Here is a 23,601-nt window from a genome sequence, read left to right as displayed (position 1 = left end):
AAACAGCATTCAAGCAGTTATGAATAACTATATACAAATGAGATATGTCCTGGATGAATTAGATTTTGTCCTAGAGGAAAGATCTTAAGATTAAGGAGGCCTGGAGAGACTTCTTGCAAAGGTGAGACTTCAGCTAAGACTTGAAAGAAACCAGGGTAGCCAGGAGGCAGAAATTAAGAGAGAAAGACATGCGGGACATGTCACTTTGGAGTTAGGAGAGATAGAGGGTCTTATATGAGGAACAGGAAGAAAACCCATAGCATCATAACACAGTATGTAAAGGGGAGTAAGGTATAAAAAGACTGTAAAAGTAGAAAGGGCTTTAAAAGTGAAACAGAGAGAATGCTATCTATATCTAGAGAAAGAACTGTGAGAGTAGAAATCCAGAAGAAAACATATGATTTATCACTTGTTTATATGGGTGTATGATTTGGAGTTTTGGTTTTAAAAATTACTCTATTACAAAAATGAATTATATGGAAATAGGTTTTGAGTGATAATATATGTATAACCCAATGAAATTGCTTGTCAACTATGGGAGGGGGGAGGGAAGAAGAGAGGAAGACAACAAGAATCATGTAGCCTTGGGAAAATTTTTTTAAAAATTAAAAAAAATTAAAAAAAAACTTTAAAAAGTGGAACAGAGGATTTTATATTTGATCTTGGAGTTAAGAGGGAGACATTGAACCAGAGGCTATTGTAATGGTCTGGGAAATAGGTGATGAGAGATTGCTTCCTACCACAGAATCTAAACATCTCCCAGCTTAAGTCTGAGTCAAAATATCCTTGGGGTATGGGTGCCTGTCCCAGTGTAATGTACTTCAGGACTTTAGTAATTTAAAAAGGGGCCAAATCCTTTCTAACCTTTCTTTTTCTATTGGTTTTAATTCACTTGGTAAGAAGTAAAAGGGTGATGTGATAGAACTACCTGTCTTCCACCTACATACACTACCAAGAATCAGAAGTTCTGGATTCTAGTCCTACCGTTGCTACTTAGCAGCTGTATAGTCTTGAGCAAGTCATATTACCTGTTGAGTCCCTAGTTTCTTCAAGGCAATTTGATTAGAAAATCTCCAAGGCTCCTTGAAGATCTGACAGTTTATGATTTTAAGAAAGTCCAAGTTGAGGCAGCTAGGTGGGTTCAGTGGATTGAGAGCCTGGCATAGCGATGGGAAGTCCTCCGTTCAAATGTATCCTTAGATACTTCCCAGCTGTGTGACCCTGAGCAAATCAATTAATCCCAATTGCCCAAACTTAACTATTCTGTCTTGGAACCAATACTTAGTATCTTTTCTAAGATAGAAGGTCAGGAAATTTTTTTTTCTTTAAAAAGAAAAAAATAAAGTTCCAATTGTTGTTTATAATCTGTGATGATAATTACCATTTTGTAAAGGTGAGTTTGTACGGTATCTTGTAGGAAACTCTGTTTTGTTCTGATTGTCATGCTTGCAATTTGGCTAAATTACCATCAGGTGGACAAGAGCATTTCAACTATGAGCACCTGTTATGAAAAGTTTCACTTAAGTATGCAGGTATGTCTCCCTGCAAGGTTATCTTCTGTCCATTTGGGGGTATTTTTCGCATACCCAAATATATGTATATTGTCTCCCCTATCAGAATATAAGCTACTTGAGAGCAGGGCCTTTTTTGTTTTGTTTTTGTAGTCCTATCCCCTGACACATAGTATACATCTAATAAATGCTTGTCCATTGATTGGATATTTGAATCAAAGGGAATATAAAATTATTCTAGTCAATTATGTTTTCTATAAAAATAGAACTATTAGAACAGTCAAATAGGAATAATAATTAATCACTAATTGCTAATATTAGAAGGTATGGCAGACCTAGTCTGGTTCTGCCACAGATAAGGGGTCAGATGTAATTTAAAGCAAGTCTTAAAGTTTAGCCTTTTATTGTTCTATGAAAAAAATCAACAGAATAGGAAATAAAAGGATTTTTTAATTGGGTAAAACTTATGTATAGATACAACATTGTAACAAACTAGAGGGGAAAAACCAATTTATATATAATGCCTTTACAGTACAGTGATGATAACCAAAGTCTAAAGTAATCTAGTGACAACCCCCCCACCCCCAAATGCTTACCTTCTGTCTTAAAATCAATACTGAGTATTGGTTCTAAGGTAGAAGATCAGTAAGGGCTAAGAAATTGGGGTTAAGTGACTTGTGCAGGGTCACATAGCTAGGAAGTATCTGAGGACATATTTGAATCCACCTCCTAAATTACCAGCATTTTTTCATTTCAGTCTATCACACTAACATGTAAAATCAAGCTGGCCTCAAGATTTATACTCAGTAACTTGAGAATATTTTTGTTTTCTTTGGGGGTATTCTGTGTGTATGTGTGTCATGTGGATTCAAGAATTCAGATGTGAATGGGACATCATTGAAAGGTTCCTATTCTGGGATTCAGTAGACTTAATTTTTTCTTGTTGTTTTTTTTTTATTTTTGGCCATTAACTAGTTTTGTAATTCTAGTCCAAATACTTAAGAACAATTTTGATATGTTAATTTGTTCATTAATTCTGAAAATATATGTTAAATGCAGACCATGTGTAATATAATGCAGCTAGGTGGTACAGTGGATAGAGTACTAGGTCTATAGTTAGGAAGACCTGAGTTCAAATTTGGCCTCAGACACTTCATTAATTGTGTGATTCTGGGCAAATTACTTAACCCTGTTTACCTCAGTTTCCTTATTTATAAAATGAGTTGGAAGAGGAAATAATGGCAAACTACTCAAGTATCTTTGCCAAGAGAATACCAAATCAGATTACAAAGAGACCAACACAACTAAAACCATTGACAATATAGCAACAACATTTGTAATATACTGTGAGGTAGTTCGGTGATATAGAAGGATATATGACCTATTCTTTCCCTAAAGGAATTCACAATAGAATTGATTTTCTGGGTCTTATTTTTCTCATCTTCAAGCTGAGGGATTTGAATTACTCAATTTCTTTGGAGGCAGTACAGAAAAAAGGACCTTGGCTTTGGAGTCCATGCCATATCACCTCTGATGCTGCATAAACTTAGGCAAATTATATGTCACTTCATCTCTCTGGGCCTCAGTTTCCAAAGAAATATTTGGCCTAAATGACCTCTGATGTCCCTTCTAGCTCTAGATTAATAATCCCCAATCCCTTTTCAATTCTAAAAATTCATTGAATCGAGATTTGGCACAGAGTATCTTCTGATAATCTCAGTATAATGATCAGCATCTAGTATATCTGACTAAGAACCTCCCATGGTATACACACATTTTTTAGAAACTAGCATATACATTTTAAAAAAATTAAATGAGTGCTTTGTGTAAAAGGATCTGCTTGAAAATGATAGTCTGTCTTTTTTACTGACTAATCAAGATTTCCTTTCCTTATGAAGGCTTCAGGAGGTGGACCCCTTAGCAAAGTAAAGAGTACTTGAAAACATTGGGAAATTCTGAATGTTGTTTGACTGGTGAGGAGGCAATGATGTGTAATCATCGTAAGGCACATACACATTAATAGTCTGGCACTCGAAGAGTTGATACACAGATGGCTGTCTATTTCCTTTATTTTTATGTGACGGGAATATTCACACATAATGGTCATGTGATGATTGTAATTGATGGAATACAGATTCTACTGCTGTGCCAATTATGGCTGAAATTTTTCAATGGGGGTGGGATTCTATCTTAAAGATCATTTTTCCCCACCTCCCCACCCCCTGAGACCAAACAGAAGGGTCAATGTTTTTTCAGTCATGAGTGCTTAGATGGGTTCTGCCTAATCTCCACTGGAGTATGTAATATGATAAGTACACACAGTTTCCATTGGCACACACATTCTCTGCCTGAGAGCCTTTCCAAGACATTCATATTTTAATACTTGGCTCTCAGAGGTTTGTTCACTTTATATACAGATTAGTTTATAACAGAATCATACTAATTTGCATTGTTGGGGAAGATTTGTTGAGAATTATTTCACATAAAGGAAGCAAACACAGCCAGAAAGTAGCAGAGAATGACTTGGTGGACCAAGGATGAGACTCATGGTAGAAAACAGACTTTGCTTCAATACTAAATTACAGTGTGGCCCGGGGAAGATCATTGCAACTGTCTGTGGCTGAGTTTTCATTAGTAGGACACTGGATTTTCACAGGGGGCTGTCATTTGGATTATGTGATGAATATGACAAATGATAATATGGCCAGTTTCCAATTTCTGTCCATGGACTATCTATCTTGTAGATCATCTGTGATTAATTTTAAATTTCAGACAAGCTCCCCTTCCTCACGCCTCTCCAGATGGTACATGTTTAGGATATTCAGATAAATCTTAATACTAACCTAATCAAAGCAATTTAAGAAGTAAGTCTGGTGCAAAAATCTCCTACAAAACCATCATCTGTGTTACTGTAACCTTCCATTTCCACAGATAATTAAGAATGGACAAAAGCCTTTTTTTTTTCATCTTCAAAACTCCTTTTTCATTCTTATATTACTATGGTAATATGGTACAAAGTATGTTGGAAGGTGATAAATATTATATTATTCCATCTTACAGATGCAAAAAATGAGAGGATGAAAGCTATGGCTGAATCTATCAATGTGTACTTATTGAACTCCTTATATAATGGGCTCTGTGAGGGAAACAAAAGAAGTCTGTAGATTTGTTAAGGAGAATCCTGATTATTGTTATCATTTTATATCATTAGATTTAAAGTAAAATATAATAAATAATAGATGACAGGTCATATATAAAACATAGAAACTAGGTGTTCATTACAAATAGAATTGGTCAAAGGCATTTAGCAATTTATGAAATGATCTGGGAATAAGATGAGGCTCCATTGCTCTGATGATCCAAGGTGAATGTGGTTATTCTTATTATTTTCCTTATAAAGAACAAATAAATTGCAATACATTATATAGTTGCTTCACATACTTTGTAGATCACCTGTTAGGATTTTTTAAAAAATTATACATGGAGGGAAAGAGAAGAGATTTTAATAAACAAATATTGAGAAATTAGAAGAGGTGATTGAAGTTAGGGTCAGATTTTCTGTTTTATTTATTAAAATATAGAGAAATAGATAATTCTGTTGTAGTTTGCAGCTAAAAAAGGTCTCAACTTTCTATCAGATGAATCTCAATATTAGTGAGAGCATTTTAGGCAAAAATATAATTATGAAATGGGAGAAGCCAGGCTTTTTACTAAAGATGGAAAGCTTAACTTGACATTTTTAGGACATAGAGTTTACACTTCAGACTGTCAGATGCCACAGAGATGTAGCAAGTCTTAAAATTTAATTGTAGGCTAAGCTATCCTTGATGATTTACTAATTGATGTAATTAATTTAAAAGGTATTCTTGGCTTCATGGCTACTCGGCACACGGACATGTTCCAATATTTTAATGAAGTAGAGCTTATCTTCAAGTAAAAGCCAAAGGACTGTGGTAGAGATTAAAAAGAACATGCTTATAAATCTCTTAATATATTAAAATCTCCTTAAGAGAGCTTTTCTGCTGAGCCCTGATCCAACATCTGTGAGTTTGTCACACTTGGGGGAAAAAACCCTTGGAGCAATCAACCAATCAATTAACTAACAGGTATTTATTAATTGTTTACTATGTTTTAGGCACTGTGCTAAGTCTGAGGATGAAAAGAAAGGCAAAAAACAGTCTGTAGTCTCAAAAAGCACACATTAAAATTTTTTATTGTGATATCTATATTTTAATATATTTTTATTATCATTTCTAAATCCTTACCTCCTGCCTTAGAACCAACACAAAGTATTGGTTCTAAGTCAGAAGAGTGGTAAGGGCTAGGTAATTGGGGTTAAATGACTTGCCCAGGATCACACAGCTAGGACCTCCTGTCTTTAGGCTTGACTCAATCCACTGAGCCACCCAGCTGCCCCTTTTAATGTTTTATTTTGTCAATTATTTCTCAATTATATTATTTTTTTTGTTCTATTCAGAAACAGTTTTTTACAATTGATTTTTTATGTAGTGTGTAGTTTCTGTAGATATCCTTATAGCATCTTCTCTGGAAGATCCACTTTCTTGATTCAGGGTGTTGGCGATTTTCTTTTCCTAAAATTGCTTTAAAAGATTGTAAACCCTGAAATTTAGGATAATTATACAGATTTGATGACTACTTTATAAGGCAATAAATACATTTTGCTTATTTCTAGACTTTATTTACAAGATTGCTACAATTATAAGATTTTACTATTTTACCTCCTAAGGGTCAACAGTGAAGAAACCCAATCACAGCTCAGAATGGAGTTGAACCTCTCAGAATCTGCAGCTCAGGACAGACTCCAGGTTTCCATCACCAGAAGAGATTGGCTTCTTCAAGAAAAGCAGCAATTGCAGGTAAAGGGATGATGAAGTTGCAAGAAAAAAAATCTCTATTGGCAAAGTGATTTTGTAGCCATTTGATGGGGAATGGGGTAAATTGGAAATCCTTTCTTTGCTTCAGTATAGCAATTAGAGCTTTGGCTGGAATCCAATAAGATTCTCTAAGCAGTGATTGGTAGAGGACTGTTACAGGGGTTGCTTGAATCTTATTATAAATGAGGGGCTGAAAACTCAGTGGCTTTTGTGCCTATTTTTGACATTCTTCATTATCTTTTGAATATTCACTTTGTGTTTCCAGGCTCATTTGTCATCTCTGATCATGCTAACTTTTCAAGTTGTTTTTTTTTTATGATAAAAAGAATTTTGCAAAATACAGTCCCTTTTGGAAACCTTTGTTAAACCAAATTGTGAGCAAGAGTAAACCAGGAAAATATAAATGATAGGCAATGGAAATGATGGGTAAAAGCCAATCCCTGGGATGGCTCAATGTGGAGAATGGATGGGAGCCAAAGGTCAGTGTAAGGCATTGAGTCTGAGGTCAGCAGTCCTAAACTCATAGAATATTAGTTATTGGAAGAAACCCTTAAGATGATCTAGTCTAAGTGTTGACCCATTTTTAATATGTCCAACAAATAATAGTCAGCCTTCTATTCAAGACTCGTAGTTTTGAGAGCCAGAGATCACTCAAATTAGAAGTCTTAACAGAGCAATGATTTAAAACCAGATAAGCATAAAGTAATCATAGAAGTAGAAAGGACCTATCATACACAAATAAACCTCAACATTGTGAAGCCTGGTGATGTGATCTAAAAGTAATAAAATAGAGTTCAGAAGCCTCTTATTTCCCCCGTTTCCATCCTTCAAACTTCCAACTCCCTCCCTCTCTCTCTCCCCCACCCTCTCTCTCTCTCTCTTTCTCTTTCTCTCTTTCTCTCTCTCTCTCTTTCCCCAGTGCTGACCAAAACCATTGATTCACTTTCCAAGAGATGGTAACCCTTGAGCTACATTCACTGGCTACTCTAATAGATCAACCTGCAGTGGTTGACAGATAGTAAGACTTCTAAAAAGTAATTTGGTTTTCATATTCTCCCCTAACCATTACTCTAGCCACAGGGTTATGGTTTCAGATGGAAAAGAGGGAAGGGATAAATATTTATTAAACACCTACTGTGTGCTAGGTGCTCTGCTAAGTACTTGGAAACATCTTATTTGATCTTCATAATAATCCTGGAAGATGGGGGCTATTATTATAACCATTTTGCAATTGAGTAAATAGAAGCAAACATAGGTTAAGTGACTTCCCCAGGGTCCCATAGCTAGTATCAGAGGTTGGATTTGCACTCAAGTCTTCTTGATTCCAGGCCTAGCTCTGTAATACCTATAGGTGAACTTCACAGTCCAGTGTGGACACCTAGAAAAATCTTGTTTTGAGGAATAATGTGAAGTGTTTGAGCATATTGATGGAAAGTACTTGGCCTTGGATTATGATGTTAGGTAGGATATTCCTAGAGTGCACCTGAATCCTCCTGACTGGTTCTATGGTTCCCTTGGCATGAACTGAGCCAGGGGTTCTGCCTGGGGTCTCACCATTCTTTCCAATGTTGCTCTGGACAAGGATTTTGCTATTCTTTCAGAATATATAGATCTTCCTGCTTAGTATAGGGTAGATCAGATTGGCCTTGAAGGTTGGGATATTTCCTTGGACTTTTCCTTTTCAAGATGGAACTGTCAGATATTTAGTTTCTTCCTACTAATATGTTCTTTTAAAAAAAAATTCTTGTATCTTCTGTCTTAGTATTAATTCTGAGACCAAAGTGGCAATTGATGTTAAGTGATTTGTGCAAGGTCACAGAGGAAGGAAGTATCTGAGGTCAGATTGAACCCTGACTCCAATCCTGATATTCTATCCACTGAGCCTGCTTCTATTGACCTGTCCTTGCTTGGAATTTATATATTATCATTTCCAGCCAGGAAGGATATCTAGTAGGAATCTTATGATTTTTCAAGTGAACTTCAAAGTTGAAGTTGAGTTTGATTTCTGATTTTTATGTTTTTGCTTTTGTTGTGACCTTTGATTTTATATCAGTGTAGGGAATTCCTGGTATAGAATTGACAGTTTATATGTAAATCATAGTTGTGAGTACCACAGCAGGAATTAAGTAATTTTCCCAGTGGGAGCCTAAAGCAGTTAGGACCTGAAGCCTTCTTAACTCTAAGGCTAACTTTCTCTTCATTAAGCCATACTGCCTTTTGTTTCTCATTATTCACTTTAAGCAGGTGAATAATGAGAAAATCAGCATGCTATCAGAACATAGAAGATGAGTTTCATAATAAGGGACCTGCTTTCTTTTAAAATAATTTTTCCTTCATTACATGTAAAATCTTTAACATTCTTTTTTAAAAAAAATTTGAGTTCCAAATTACCTCCCTCCCTTAACTCTACTCCCCTTTCCCACCTTGAGATGGTAAGCAATTTCATAAAGGCTTCACATGTGCAATGATGTAAAACATTTTCCCATATTAGTTATTTTCTGGAAAAGATCTTGAACAAAAAAAAATAAAGAAAGGGAAATGTAGTATGTTGTGGTTTTCATTCAGACTCCATCAATTCTTTCTCTGGAGGTGGATGGCATTTTTCATCGTGAGTCTTTGGGATTGTCTTGGATCACTGTATTGCTGAGAATAGCTGTTATTTGCAGTTGTTCAGAATATATTGCTGTTACTATGTACAGTGTTATTCTGGTTCTCCACACTTCACTTTGTATCAGTTCATGTAAGCCTTTCCAGGTTTTTCTGAAATCACTCTCCTCATCATTTCTTATAGCACATGAGTAATCTACATATACCACATTTTGTTTATCAATTTCCCAATTGATGGGCATCCTAAGGAGTTTATTTTCTGAAGGCAGAGATAGATGGATTGATGAGAAGAAATAAGGGGCTTTTTTCAGCATAATCCCATCAGCTTCTATTTCCTTCACCAGTTCTGGGAGGGTAAAAGTAAGGAAAGAAAGAAGCATTCATTAAGTGCCCATCATATGCTTGGCATTTTACAAATGTTATCTCAGTTGATCCTCACAATAAGCCTGGCCTGTAGAGGTTTTATAATTTTACAGTTTGAGAAAACTGAGGTAAATAAGGCTAAAGTAATTCAATAGCTTGTAAATAAATTATAGCTGTAAGTTCCATATTGGAAATTAAAGTACTTGCCAGTATGCTTCCAAAGCAGGCAGAACTAGAATGTAGGTCCTTCTGACTCTAGGATCATCTTTCACTGCTAGTAAATGTCTGAGGACAGATTTGAACTGCCTTCCTAATTCTAGTCACAGCACTTTCTCCACTGGACTGCCTACCTGTCTCTAGTGTTCTCCTCCACAACAATTTGTGTCTTGAATGCTATTGTTACCAATATCTCGAAATGAAATATTGAAAGTATTTACTGTGTGTCAAGCATTGAGAATACAAAGACAAAAACAAAAGTTCTTGTTCTCAAGCATTTTCCATTCTATTGCTTTGGTGGTGGAGGGTGGGGATAAATTCAGACTATGTGCAAAGTAGTTTTTTGGAGTCCAGGACAGTCACTCCTGATAAGATTAGAGGAAGACTTACATAGGAACTGATATTCCACTTGAGACTGGAAGAAAGCTAGTAATTCTATGAGGCGAATACTGTATGTGGGAGCACTAATGGACTAGTTTATCTCAAATGCAAAATGCAGGGGGCAAAGTAATAGGTGGTAAACTTAGAAAATTAGCTTGAAACTGTATTGTGAAGGGCTTTAAATGCCATCTGAGGAGTTTGCATTTTATCCTAAAGGCAAGAGGAAACTTTTTGAACATGGTAATAACAGGGTTATTACAGCAATATCATATTGCTGAATTTAAAAATCTGGCTTCAGACACTTGGCACTTACTTAACCCTGTTTGCCTCAATTTCCACATCTGTAAAATTAGTTGGAAAAAGAACTGGCAAACCACCCCAGTATCTTTGCTAAAAAAAAAAACCAAATGATGATCATGAAGAGTAAGTCTACTACTGGAAAATGATTCAACACAATAATAACATGGTTAGATTTTTCTGTAGAAATATCAATTTGGCATTTGAGGGATGGATTGAAGAGAAGGGAGACTAGAAACCAGAAGACTAATTAGGAGTTGGTGCACAGAGTCTGGTTCATCTGCATGGAATGTAATAAGGGCCTGAACCAGGATGAGCACCTTGGGAGGAGGGAAAACAGGACACATGTGAGAGATCTTGTCGAGGTGCAAATTATAATACCTGGAAAATAATTAGAAATGAAGGGTGAGAGAAAGTCAAGAGTGGAAGCTAAGATTGATATTTTGAACCTAAGTAACATGAAGGATGTTTGTGACTTCAGAAATAGGGATATGAGGAAGAAGGATGGGTTTTGGGGAAAAGATAATAAAATGCTGTTTTGAATATTTTGAGTTTGAGATGCTCCTGAGGTATCCAGTTTACAAAGTCAACATCAGACAATTGGAAATATAAACCTGGAGCTTAGGAAGAAGACTAGAGCTAAAAATATAGATTTGAGGGTCACTAATCAACCAACATTTACTTTATGCCAGTAACTATGCTAAATTATGGGGATTCAAAAAAAGGCAAAAATAATCCTGCCTTCAAGAAGCTTACATTCTAATAGATAAGCCAAATTTAAATAAATTAAGTATATACAAAGTACTTACAGAGTAGCTGAAAGTTAACCTTAAAGGAGAAGCTCTTTTATTTGGGAGAAAGAGGGAAGGATCAGGAAAGGTTGTAATATTATTGTGAGTCTTGAAAGAAGATCCCAGGCAAAGGGATCAACCAGTGATCAAATCAAATTGAGATGAGTAATGGAATGTTGTGAATAAAGAAAAGCAGTATGACTGGATTGAGAGCAAAATGGCAGTAGATTGGAAAAGAAGAGAGGACTAGGTTGTTAAAAGCTTTAAATGCCAAACAACAAACTTTTTATCTCTTCCTGCAGGTAAAAGGGGAGATAGTATGATCAGACTTGTGCTTAGGAAAAGTTATTTTGTCAGCTATGTGGAGGATGGATTGGTGCTGGGGAAAGAGACTAATTAAGAGGTCATTGCACTAATCTAATCAAAGCATGAGCACAGGAACCAGGGTGTAAGTGGAGAGAAGGCAATTGTGAAGGTAGAAATGACAACATTTTGCAACAGTTTGGATTTTTGGGGGTGAGTGAGAATGAGGAGTGAGGTAAGTGCAAGGTAGGATTCCCTTTTAATTGCATAATTTTTATTAATAGAAGCAGAAACAAGGGAGTTGTAAGAAACAAGGATGAGAAAGCATCCATGGTGGGATGGGAAAGCATCCCATTGTCACTCAGGGCAAAGATATCCACTGACCTTTCCTTTAGTATCTTATTTACGTATGACTGATATGAGGAAGTCATTTCATGCAAAAGACGCAGTTTTAGAATGGTCGGGTTAGTCAAATCCAGACCTGTGGGTGGGTTAAACAGATTTCAGAGCTGGATCACAGGAAGACTCAGAGGCTGACCTGCCATTTTCTGCCCAAAAGAGCTAATTGGAGGAAGAAAGATTTTAGGGTGTCACCTGCCAGGGTTGACTCTAGGAAGAAAGTCCCAAATAAGCTCTGGAGTGCGCTGACACAAAGGAACACGACAGGAAAAAGGACTCGGACAGACTGATGGGTGGAGAAACAGAAGTGCTATAAAAACTCAGGGAGGCATGCGTATTCAAGCAGAGGAAAAGTAGCCAGCAACATCAAATGCTACAGACAGGTCAAGATGATTGAGAAATTAGAAAGGGCAGAAGTTTGCCAATTCATTACTAATTATCATGCTATGCCATGAATATAGCTAATGGCTCTCGTCAGCTTGTGTACTTGATACACATCATTTATGACTTTCTAGGTCTAGTGAAGGAAGCAGAAGCATGTGGGGTTCAAATAGGAAATTCTAATTGAATTGAGGCACTTGAGGGTTGCAGTTCAGTTTCCCTTTTGTCTTTGTACCCCCATCACCTGGTCTAGTACCTACCATATAATAGTTAATAAATCCTTGTTGGATTGGGATTGAAATAGTACTACAACCCTTGGTAATTAGCCCTAGCCTCTCCTGCCAATCTAAGTTAAATGTTGACTGACTGACTTCAAAAGGTGATGATGTCCTGCATTCTTTGTATTATAAGTAAAACCTGAATTCTGAAGCCACAGAAATTCAATTTTTGAGCCTGTAGCACAAGCTGGATGGCACTCACCATCTATTTCATTAAAAAAACCCTTACCTTCCATCTTAGATACATCTTACTTTGTACTGGTTCCAATGCAGAAGAGTGGTAAGGACTAGGCAGTGAGGATTAAGGGACTTGCCCACAGTCACACAGCTAGGAAGTATCTGAGGTCAGATTTGAACCCAGGACCTCTAGGCTTTGCTCTCAATATACTCAGCCATCTAGCTGTCCCTCAGTTATTTCATTTTATATGACAAAAACAACACTCTGTTCATATTCCCTAGATCAGGCAAACTAATGGTCAAATCTAGCTACATTTGATAACTAAGAATGATCTTTATATTTTAAAATAAAATTTTATTGTATTTAAAAATATTAAAATCATTCTCTGCTCACAGGCTCTACAGAAACAGGTGGCAGGAAGATTTGTTCCCATTGCTTGCCAATTCCTGCTCTAGCTTATGGCTCTGTAAAGGCATGCTTGTATGGTTTTTATTCACACAAAATATTTTTTTTGCCACATTTGGACTCCAATGGACATAAGGATAGGTTTGAAGGGGATCTGCTGTGTGGTATTATGTGCTTCATAAGTGACTACATTGGATAATGCTCCTCATCCTGGCATCTCACCACTTTATCCACTATGACGGAAGTAATTTATATATTTAAGGCATTTTTCCAAGTCAAATTTTTGGATGCCCCCAGCAGTTATTTCATGCTTGGGGAGGACTGTTTCTCCTTATGCCAACTAATCAGAAATGTAAAGCCAGCGTGATTTTTCCAGTTCAGCAAACCTCAGAAAATCTGCCTGCCTCAGAAGAAGCATCAGTCACTGCTCCAGTGCATACAGTTAACTCTCATTTAAATGACTCATTATCGGACAAGCAGTTTGCTGTTAGCAGGGTTAATCTGGAAAATCTGTTCTGCCTATCCCCTACAGAAGGAAATCGAAGGCCTCCAAGCAAGGATGTCTGTGCTTGAAGCAAAAGATCAACAATTAAGACGGGAAATAGAAGAGCAAGAGAAGTTCATACAATTGCAGGACTGTGAGCTGACTTCCTTGCTGGGCTGTGTGCCCCTGGGAGAACTGCAGGAGGTCAGGAAAGCCTTGGATGACACTCTAGCCTCTTCCTATCAGATTCCAATTAGTCTGGAGCTCCCTGGAACTATTAAGAGGTATTTTTTCCCTTCCTTAATGATTTCACACTTGTTTCTTGTGGTGACTGGTGGCACTCTCTAGTCACTGAATTGTGTCAATCAACTCATTGGTACACAAACTTTCTAGGCTGGGTAAGTAGCCCATAGGGTTAGAGTTAAGGCTGGGAATTGCTCCATTTGCTAGACCATTCATTCAACAACCATTTATTGAATATCTTTCTCCATGAAAAACATTGTATTTGGTGTTGGGGGAGATTCAAAGAAAGATCATTAAGATAAATAAGTCCCTACTCTCGTGGAACTTTCAGTTTGGCAGAGAAGATGAGGTACAAACATAAATAGGCAGTATACAAATATACAATAACTGTTTGATAAGCGTGATAATAGCTAACATTTATAAAGTGCTTCTAAATGTACAAAGCACTTTATATGCCTAGATATCAGTAGAGTGATACAACAATCTTGTGAGAGTAGGTGTTATTATTGTCATTCCCGTTTTATAGATGAGAATAATGAGGTTAAGAGAAATTAAATGCCTTGATCAGGGTCACATATTTAGTAAGTATCTAAAGCAGCATTTGAACTCAGGTTTTCCTGAGTCCTAGTCTAGTATATGGCATTATGCCTTTCATTTAGTGGTGGCCAACTCTTCCTGACCCCATTTGGGGATTTCTTGGCAAAGATAAAGGAATGGTTCACCATTTCCTTCTCTGGCTCATTTTACATATGAGGAAATGTAGGCAAATAGAATTAAGTGACTTGTCCAGGGTCACCCGGTTAGTAAGTGAATGGAGCCAGATTTGAAGTCAGGGAGATGAGTTTTCCTGATTTCATGCCCTGCAGTCTATCCACTACTCCACCTAGCTGTGCCATCTTAAGTATATAGCAACAACCGAGCATAGTAGAATGTGAAATCAACTAAACACAATAGTGTCAAATAATAAATGATAAAACCATATACTGCACAAAGGTCCTAAGTGAAGACAGAAGAAACTTCCTAGGCAATTGTTTTGCAAATGGACATGGCTGATCACAAGTAGGACTAGATAATAGAGGCTATTAAGAATGCTGAAAAAACAATGGAATTATTTTAACAAACATTTCCTTCCAACCTGAAAGATACAAAAGATCTAAGAATCCTGTTCTTTGCTCTTAAGGAAGTTATAGTTTCAACAAGTCTACAAGTCACACTTACATGAAACATAACAATTCAAGAAAAGTCATTGGAGTATTATAGAGAATATATGGTCTAGGAATTCTTAATACTCTATTGATATTTTGTTAGCAGCAGCATTTTTATATATGAAAAATAGAACATTATTATGTTGGAGATAAGCCTTGAATGAATCACCATCTGCTGTAGTAAAATTAATTAATCTATTAATAACTTTGTAATAGAATCATTTGAACTTTAGGCTTACAAACACTTAAAATTTAACTGAGAAAAAAAATTTAATATAAAGTCTCCTAAACCCATTCTGGTCCTCTGAGAAAGCTCTGACTTTTGGAAATTAACGTTTTCTTTATCTCTGCTCTAGAAACTCTCTTCTTTTGCCTATGCATTCTCCTAATCCCTCCCTATCTTTTTTCTGGGATCTTTTATGCCAGGAACAACTTTGCTAATAGACATTTTCCTTCCTGTGACATCAAAGGTGGGAAACCAAACAAATTTTACTGGTAGAGACATTGCCCCTTCCTGGAAAATACTTTATTCTAATCCCCTGCTCTGAGTAGCGCTCTTGTATAGAATGGAGCCCAAATTTACCTGGACCAGACTTGAAAAAGTGACAAAACTTCGTTATGATCTGGATATTAGGTAAGAAAGGGTGTCTCTTGCGGGATCATTGATCCATTTCCATCTCCTGCTGTAGCCTAACCTCATTACAACAAAAGTCTAAACACTCCTCATTATGAAGAAAAGGGGCTCTTTAATATACATTTCCATGTGAGGCAAGATGGTGCATTAGGGGCAACCACCAGCTAAACTCTCTTGACATTCCCCTCAAAACAACTTTTAAAAATAATAACTCAAATCAAATTTTGTAGGAGCAGAGCCAACAAAAATTTGGGGTGAGATATTTTTTCAGTCTAAGAAAATTTAACAGATAAATGGGAGAAATCTGTAATGCCATGGTCTGGTGGCTATTTATCCAGAGCCCACACATGTGATGGTGCAACAACAGCTTTGGAAGCTCTCCACCCCGAGACAGAGAGGGAGTCAGACAACTGCTCAGAAAGAGGTTACAGAGAACCTTTTGCTGGCAGGTGGTACAGCTAATGCTGATTAGCAACTCTATTACCCATGTGCAGTTATGGATCTCAGTTCCAGGGTGAAGAGGAGCGCTGGTGATTGGTCACAAGGGATCAGGGAGTCTGGTCACAGGACCAAAGGAAAATGGAGTGCTAGTGTATTCAGCTGCAGGGGATCAGAGGTTCTTCCTGAGTAAAGACCAGAGTACAGACCAGGAGAGCAATAACAAAACTTATCCCAGATCACACCATCTTGGCAGCACTCAAAATTTGCAGATCCTTCGAACTAGCTTTGAAAACAGCAGAATAAAAAAGCCTGAAGCTTGGAGCATTGCTTCTCCATCCCCAGGTGAGCAAGGTCCAATTTTAATATAAAGTTCTAAGTAAAGAAATAGGCTAGGGGGGAAATGAATAAACAATAGCAGCAAAAAGAATTTGACCATAAAAAAGTTACTGTATAGCAAGCAAGAAGACCAAGAAACAAAATCAGAAGAAGATAACAATGTGAAAATAGCTATGAAAAAGCCTCAAGAAAACTTGGAAAAATAAATGAGGGTTATGCAAGAAAATTATGAAAAGAGAATTAATAATTTCTTGAAGTATAGTGTTTAAACTTTTTTTATCATAACTTTCAGGGAGTCCAAGAATTCTTATATTGCTTCTTCTCAATATCTTATCTAGCTCAGTTGGTTTTATAAGAAGATATTTCCTATTCTCTTCTATTTTTTCATTTATCTTTATTATTTTATGTCTTAAATTACCTAGTTTCCCTTGCCCAAATCTTTTTTTAAATGAATTATTTTCTTCAGTGACTTTTAGATCTTTGTCCAATTAATTGATCTTTCATATTTTTTCCTTTCCTTTCCTTTTTTCTAAATTTTCCTCAACCTCTCTTAATTTGTTTTTAAAATATAAAATTTTATAAAAATATAAATTGCCTAGACTAACAAAGGGAGAAATAGACTATATAAATAGACCTATTTTAGAAAAAGAAATTGAACAGATCATAAATGAACTGCCTAAGAAAAAAAAAGCACTCAATGGATTACAAGTGAATTTTACCAAACATTTAAATAAATACTATTAAATAAATTATTCAGAACAATTAGTAAAAGAAGAGTTCTGCCAAACTTCATTTATAAAACAACTATATCAAAACAAGGAAGAGTAAAAACAGAGAAATAAAAATTATATATTAATTTCATTAATGAATAGAGATGCAAAAATCCTAGATAAAATGTTAGCTAGGAGACTGCAACAGTATATCACAAGTTTATATATTATGACCAAACAAGATTTCTACCAGATATGTAGGTATGTTTTAATATAGGAGAAATGTATTAACTATAATTATTAACATAATTGATTACATCAATAAAAAGTAACAAAAATCATACAACTAATTAACATATGTAGAAAAGCTTTTAACAAAATATAATACTCATTCATATTGAAAGCATAAATTATAAATGAATTTTTCTTTAGATTAATAAGTAGTGTATACTTAAAACCATCAGCAAATATTTTCTATATTGGGGATAAGTTAGCAGCCTTCCCTATTAGATCAGGAGTTAAAAAAAGATGCTTGTTATTCCCAATATTATTTAATATTGTACTAGAAATGTTAGCAATAGCAATAAGTGAGAAAAAAAGAAATGGGGGAAAAACAGAATGGGAAAAGAGGTAATAAGACTATCTCTTTTTTGCAGATAATATGAAAAAATGATGTAGAAAATCCCTAAGGATTCGACTTTGAAAACTAATTGAAACTATCAATTTTAGCAAAGTAGTAAGATATAAAATAATCCCTAAATCATCAGTATTTATATATATTACCAACAATGTCCTGCAAGAAGAGCAGTGAAAGATATCCCATTTAAACTAACCATAGAAAGAATAAAATACCCAGAACTATCTCTGTCAAAACAAACCTAGAAACTATATGAACATAATTATAAAAAACTTTATACAAATAAAATCATATTTAAATAATTGGAGAAATAGTAACTGTTCATAGGTGGGCAGATCCAATATTATTAAAAATGACAGTTCTACCTAAACAAATTTACTTATTTAATGCCATCCCAATTAAATTACTAAAATTTTATTTTACAGAACCAAAAAAAATTTCAAAATTCATTTGAAAAAAGGAAAGGTCGACAATGTCAGAGGAATTAATGAAAAATATAAAGTCATGAGGTTAAGCAGTGCCAGGTTTAGTTATAAAAGTTATAAAAGATTATAGTAACCTTGTGCTTGACAAAAGAAAAGATTGAAGTTTTTGGAATAAGAATTCATGATTTTGTAAAAATTGTTGGGAAAACTGGAAAACAGTTAGGCAGAAACTATATGTAGACCAATAGTATACATATTTACTAAGATAAGATCAAATAGCTGGGAGACATAAACAAAAAGGGAGATAACATAAGCAAATTAGTAGCACAGGGAACAAAATTACCTATCAGATTTATGGATAGGTGAAGAACTTGTGAATAAAAAAGAGATAAAAATATTGTGAGATCAAAAAAATGATTTTAAATACATTAAGGTTTTTGTACAAATAAAACTAATATAAGCAAGATTAGAAGGAAAGTAATACATTGGGAAACAATTTTAATGATGCTTCTTGGATAGAAATCTCATATCTAAAATAGAGAACTGTGTCAAATATATAAGAATATAAGTTATTCCCCAATTGGTAAATGGTAAAAAGATATGAACAAACAGTTTTTGGTTCAAGAAATTGAAGTTATATATAAGAATATGAAAAAAAATCTCTAAATCGATGATTAGAGAAATGCAAATCAAAACAATCCTGGATTATCATCTCATGCCTTTTAGATTGGCTAAAATGATAAAAGGTCAAAAAGTGTTGGAGGGGATTTTGGAACATGATTGAACTGTAAACTAATCCAACAATTTTGGAGATCAAACTGGAAATATGCCCAAAGAGTTGTAAAATTGTGCATACCTTTTGATTCACCAATACCATTAGGGTTATTTCCTAAAGTGATCAGAGGAAATGGAAAATAACCTATATGTTCTAAAATATTTATAGGAGTTTTCTTTGTGGTAGCAAACAAAAGGGATGCCAATCATTTGGGGAATGGTTGTATAAGTTGTGGCTTATGGTTTTGATAAAATATTATTGTGCCATAAAAAAATGATGAACAAGTTTATTTCGGGAAATATGGAAAGACCTACATGAAATTATGAAGTGAAGTGAGAAGAAACAAGGGAACACCATATGCAACAACAAAAATAGTATTATTTGGAGAATGACTCATGTATTTGTCCACTTCCAGAAAAAGAAATGATAAATAAAAATAAGCAAGATATAGTTTTATACATACATATTTTTAATCAAGTGATACTTTGTTCAATGGTGGTAGGGAAGGAAGGGATTTAATTGGTAATTTAAATGTAACAAATAAATAAATAATTTTTTTTTAAAAAGGAAGAAAGAACAGCTTGGTAAAAGAGGCACAAAAATACTTAAGAAAATAATATTTTTAAAAAGGAATTGGGCCAAATTTGGGGGGGGGGGGAGATAAGTAAGCTTATTTTAACAAATTCCTTAAAAATTAAAATTGGGCATCTGAAAACTAATGATTCCATGAGACTTCAAGGAACAATAAATAAAGTCAAGAGGATGAAAAAAATGTTACCTAACTCATCAGAAAAACAACTGACTTGGAAATTAGATCAAGGAGGGATAATTTAAAAATCATTCATCAAATCTTGTTTGTCCTTTGTTTTCAAAGAAGGTCAATGAGAGTATAGAGTGATGTTTTGACTGGTGCATTGGTTGAATTTAAAAGAGGCAGAGTTGCCCCACTCTCTCTTCCAGAGTCAAGTGTCCAGTTGCAAGACAAAGGTCAGGACAACTGTTGATAGCCTGGGATACAATGAATGAATGACATTGGTGTCTTTGATGTCTGACCAAGCTCTAGAGTGCTCCACAATGTCTGTTACAGTTGCCTTCATGACCATTGGAACAAATTGCTCCATTTGCCCATTTAACTGGGGGGTGGGGGGGTGGGAGGTGGGGGGGGTTCACATGCTTGAGGTTTGTAGCCATTGATTACCCTCAACCTGGTTTCAACCATCTGTTGAAATGGTTCAACAAAGTATGACTGCTGCTGTGAATGCTACTAATTAAAAAGATTTTACACACACAAATCTTAGCACAGTGCCTGGCATATTATAGGCACTTAATAAAGATTTATTGATTAATTTATTAAAGGACAAACAATTAACTGGGAATAAGTCTTTGCAGCAAATTTTTCTAATAAAAGTCTCATTTCCAAGATATATGAGGCACTGATTTAGTATCATAAGAACAAGAGCCATTTCTCATTGATAAAAGGTCTAAGGATATGATCATTTTAAAGGTAAGAAACCTATTTGTAGCCATATTTTTAAAAAATGATCCAAATCACTACTAATTAGACAAATGTAAATTAAAGCTATTCTAAGATTCCATTTCACAGCTATCAGAGTGGCAAAGATGACAAAAAAGGAAAACGGTGAGTGTTAGAGGGACTTTGAGAAAATAGATGCATTGGTGTATCATTGGTGGAATCATAAATGAGTAAAACATTCTGGAAAGTAATTTGATATTATATGCAAACAGTTGCTAAATATTTCATGTTCTTTGGTCCAACTGTACTACTGTTAGGCCATACTCAAGAAGGATAAAAGAAAAATAAAATGAAGTTTTCTGCACAAAAATATTTATAACAGCTCTTTTATAAGCTGAGGTAGATTGAAGTGAGCAGAATCAGAAGTAATACAATATCAATAACACTATAAAACATGCAACTTTGAAAGAACTAGGGTGAATGATGAAACATTTAATCCATTACAGAGACATGATGGATTTAGAGTACAGAATTAGATATTCACAAAAAGACATAAAAATTGTATCAACATGTAATCTGGAAAAAATAAAAATTTAAGATAAAAAAGGATAATCACTACCAAATAATATTTATAAAGTATGCTGAGCTTTTTAGATGAAAAAATATAGTCCAAACACTTTTTTCTCTTTTCAGTAGAGGAAGTATATATTTTGTCAATGAAAAATCTTTTATAACATTAAATTATTTGTCTTCTATTTGAAGATATTTATGTGGGAGAATATGCTACAGATGTAAAACATTCTGTGCATTTTCAGATGAGTGTTATTAGTTTTACTTAACTTTTACTGCTATAGGAAACTTCTCACAAATGGAAGTAGTTTTATACTGTTCATTGCATTTATATTATTTATGTAAATATTTTTTACAATATTTAATGTTTGTAATGTAGGAAAAAAAAAACATATCAATATAACTTTTTTTTTTAAAGAGACCAAAGAAAGCAAAATCTCCTGTCTTTCCTTAGTATTTGGCTTTCCCTACATATGTGTCTTCCTGCTAGTTTTCTTTAACTGGATGTCCATTCTTCCCAATGAATTCAATGTATAATGTTGGGAACAGTATGACTGTGGTTTATCGGTGAGCTGTTACATTTTTGTCTTTTGAAATGAGGAAATGCAATGATTAATATGTTCTTGCCTTCTACTGAGGAAATGTTATGGTGAGTTTTGTTCTTGTCTTTTGGCATAGCAAATTTTGTGTGTTTAACAGGGTTAGTGGTGTCATTGTGACCAGTTTTGTATAAAGGAGAAACCCACTGGTGCAGGCGAAGGAGCAATAGTGCAAATGGTAGGAGTATACCCTCTTCCACTCCAGAGTTACCTCTAGGAACCTAGGAGAGTTGAGCTTTCTTAAGTGTATCTCTATGGTTGTCACCTTCGTTCCCCCATTTGGGAATAACCATGTTGGCCTGCTAATGTGGGTGCAGGTAGGGTGAGTGAACTCAAGGAAGGGAACCTGGGAAGAATTAGGGCTTGGAGCCATTGGGTCATTATTATTATTTCAATTTTTTTTTCTCTTCTGTATGATACTGAATTGAGGGCTCCATCTTCTGTGTACCTGGGGATAATAGACTATTACTCTTTTCTTCTTGTTAAGCCTATTTAGACCTGAAATGGCTAAATAACATATGAAATAAAAAATCACGAAACATACTTATGAAGAGAGTTTTCAAAGACTCATATAATTATAAAGCATCTGCAGAAATTCATGACTGGAATTATTATTAAAAGTAGTTACTCCTTATGGACCGGAGATACACTAAGCTGTTTGTGGAGAAGTAGGCTCTGATTTACTCACCCTAGGAGCAGTGTGGAAGTTCAAAAGGAATAATTTATTTCTTGCTCTGGATAAATTGTGCCTTGAACTCGACAATACACTTCTTAATTGCATTTGGCATTTCTGAGCCTATTACTGGTGGCAGGATGTCTGATATTGCATGAAGGGCATCATTGGTGACCTTGCCACTTTGAGAATCCTCTGGATGAGTGTGGTGTGGACTAGGGAAATCTCACTCCTCCCTTTCCCCACTTGCTTTCCATTTAAGTATTAGAAATGAAAGCAGAAGTTTTACAATTCCAATGATTTATTTGGACATGTAACTTAGAGATAAAGGAATGGGAATAGAGTGCTGCCAGCTTGTGACAAGGAGAGCCACTGTTTGACCTTGGTAGCTGAGAGGGGTTTTCTTTCAATATGCAAAGGGCAAAGTGTTCTGTTATATAGAATCCAGTATGCAGAAGCATGGTGGGTTGACAGAAAAAGAAAATTGAGAGAAGCTTGAGGCTGTCTACAAAATGTCAAAATATCTGTACTTAAATTCCTATCACTTTAAATACAGCATGTTACAAACCAATCATCAACTTCTCTGTCGATTTGGGGCAGATGTGAGTGAGAGGGATCATAAGATCTTACATGTAGAATTGGAAGGGACCTGAGAAAACATGTAGCCCAACACCCCCATTTTACATATAAAGAAACTAAGGCCCAGAAAAGTAAATCCTCTTGTCACAAAGGGGGTAAATGTAAAGTCAATATTTAAACTTGAGTCATCTGACTTTAATAGCCAGTACAATTTCCACTCTACCAATTTGTGGAGTGGGAAGTGGAAGGAGGGACTGAGAATTAAATTTAATGACTGCTTTTGTTGAGCTCTTCATTTCCTTGTCAAAGCAAGTCAGTGTCTGTCCTTGTCTCATTCTGATCTCCTTTATAGATAGAAGAGAGGAGATAGATATTTAGTTGTAGTCACTTCCCTGAATATGGACATTATTCATTTATGGTACAATCTGAAACTCAAAGAAGACAGTTTGGGTGTACAAAGTCACCCTCCTCCCCCATGTAGTTTTCTTGTCTTTCATCCTTAGTGGCTACTGGAATATGTGTATTTTGAAATCTAGATAAGACATATATTTGTACCTACACCTAACAAATGTGTGTCTCAGAAATAATAAAATGATTCCAGTAATTAACAGTATGATGATGCTCATATGGGAGTCTGAGCATTGTTCCTTCACAAGCCATTTAGTAATGTCTGCCTGGCTTCTGTTAGATGGTGCCTGGACTCTTCATTTCTCAGGTTCTGGGATTTTTCACGCTTAGCACAAAATATATTCTAAAGGCTTTTGAATGCATTTTCTCAGGTCTTGTATTTAGGGGAAGCATGTCACATCTC

At 35.3% G+C, this 23,601-nt stretch overlaps 1 protein-coding gene across 1 annotated transcript in view; it reads left to right on the top strand.

Moving 5' to 3' along the window:
- The window catches only part of DISC1 (DISC1 scaffold protein), a 478,298-nt gene that overhangs the window by 127,589 nt on the left and 327,108 nt on the right, over positions 1-23,601 (top strand). The window contains exons 6-7 of the mRNA XM_056814629.1: positions 6,259-6,388; positions 13,538-13,773. Of these exons, the coding sequence (XP_056670607.1) occupies positions 6,259-6,388; positions 13,538-13,773 (366 nt within the window). The remainder of the gene's footprint in view (positions 1-6,258; positions 6,389-13,537; positions 13,774-23,601) is intronic.

The sequence above is a fragment of the Monodelphis domestica genome, chromosome 2 (assembly GCF_027887165.1).
Source record: "Monodelphis domestica isolate mMonDom1 chromosome 2, mMonDom1.pri, whole genome shotgun sequence".
Lineage (NCBI taxonomy): Eukaryota > Metazoa > Chordata > Mammalia > Didelphimorphia > Didelphidae > Monodelphis > Monodelphis domestica.
Note: the sequence above shows the minus strand (reverse complement) of the source record. Positions and strands in the feature narration are given on the sequence as shown.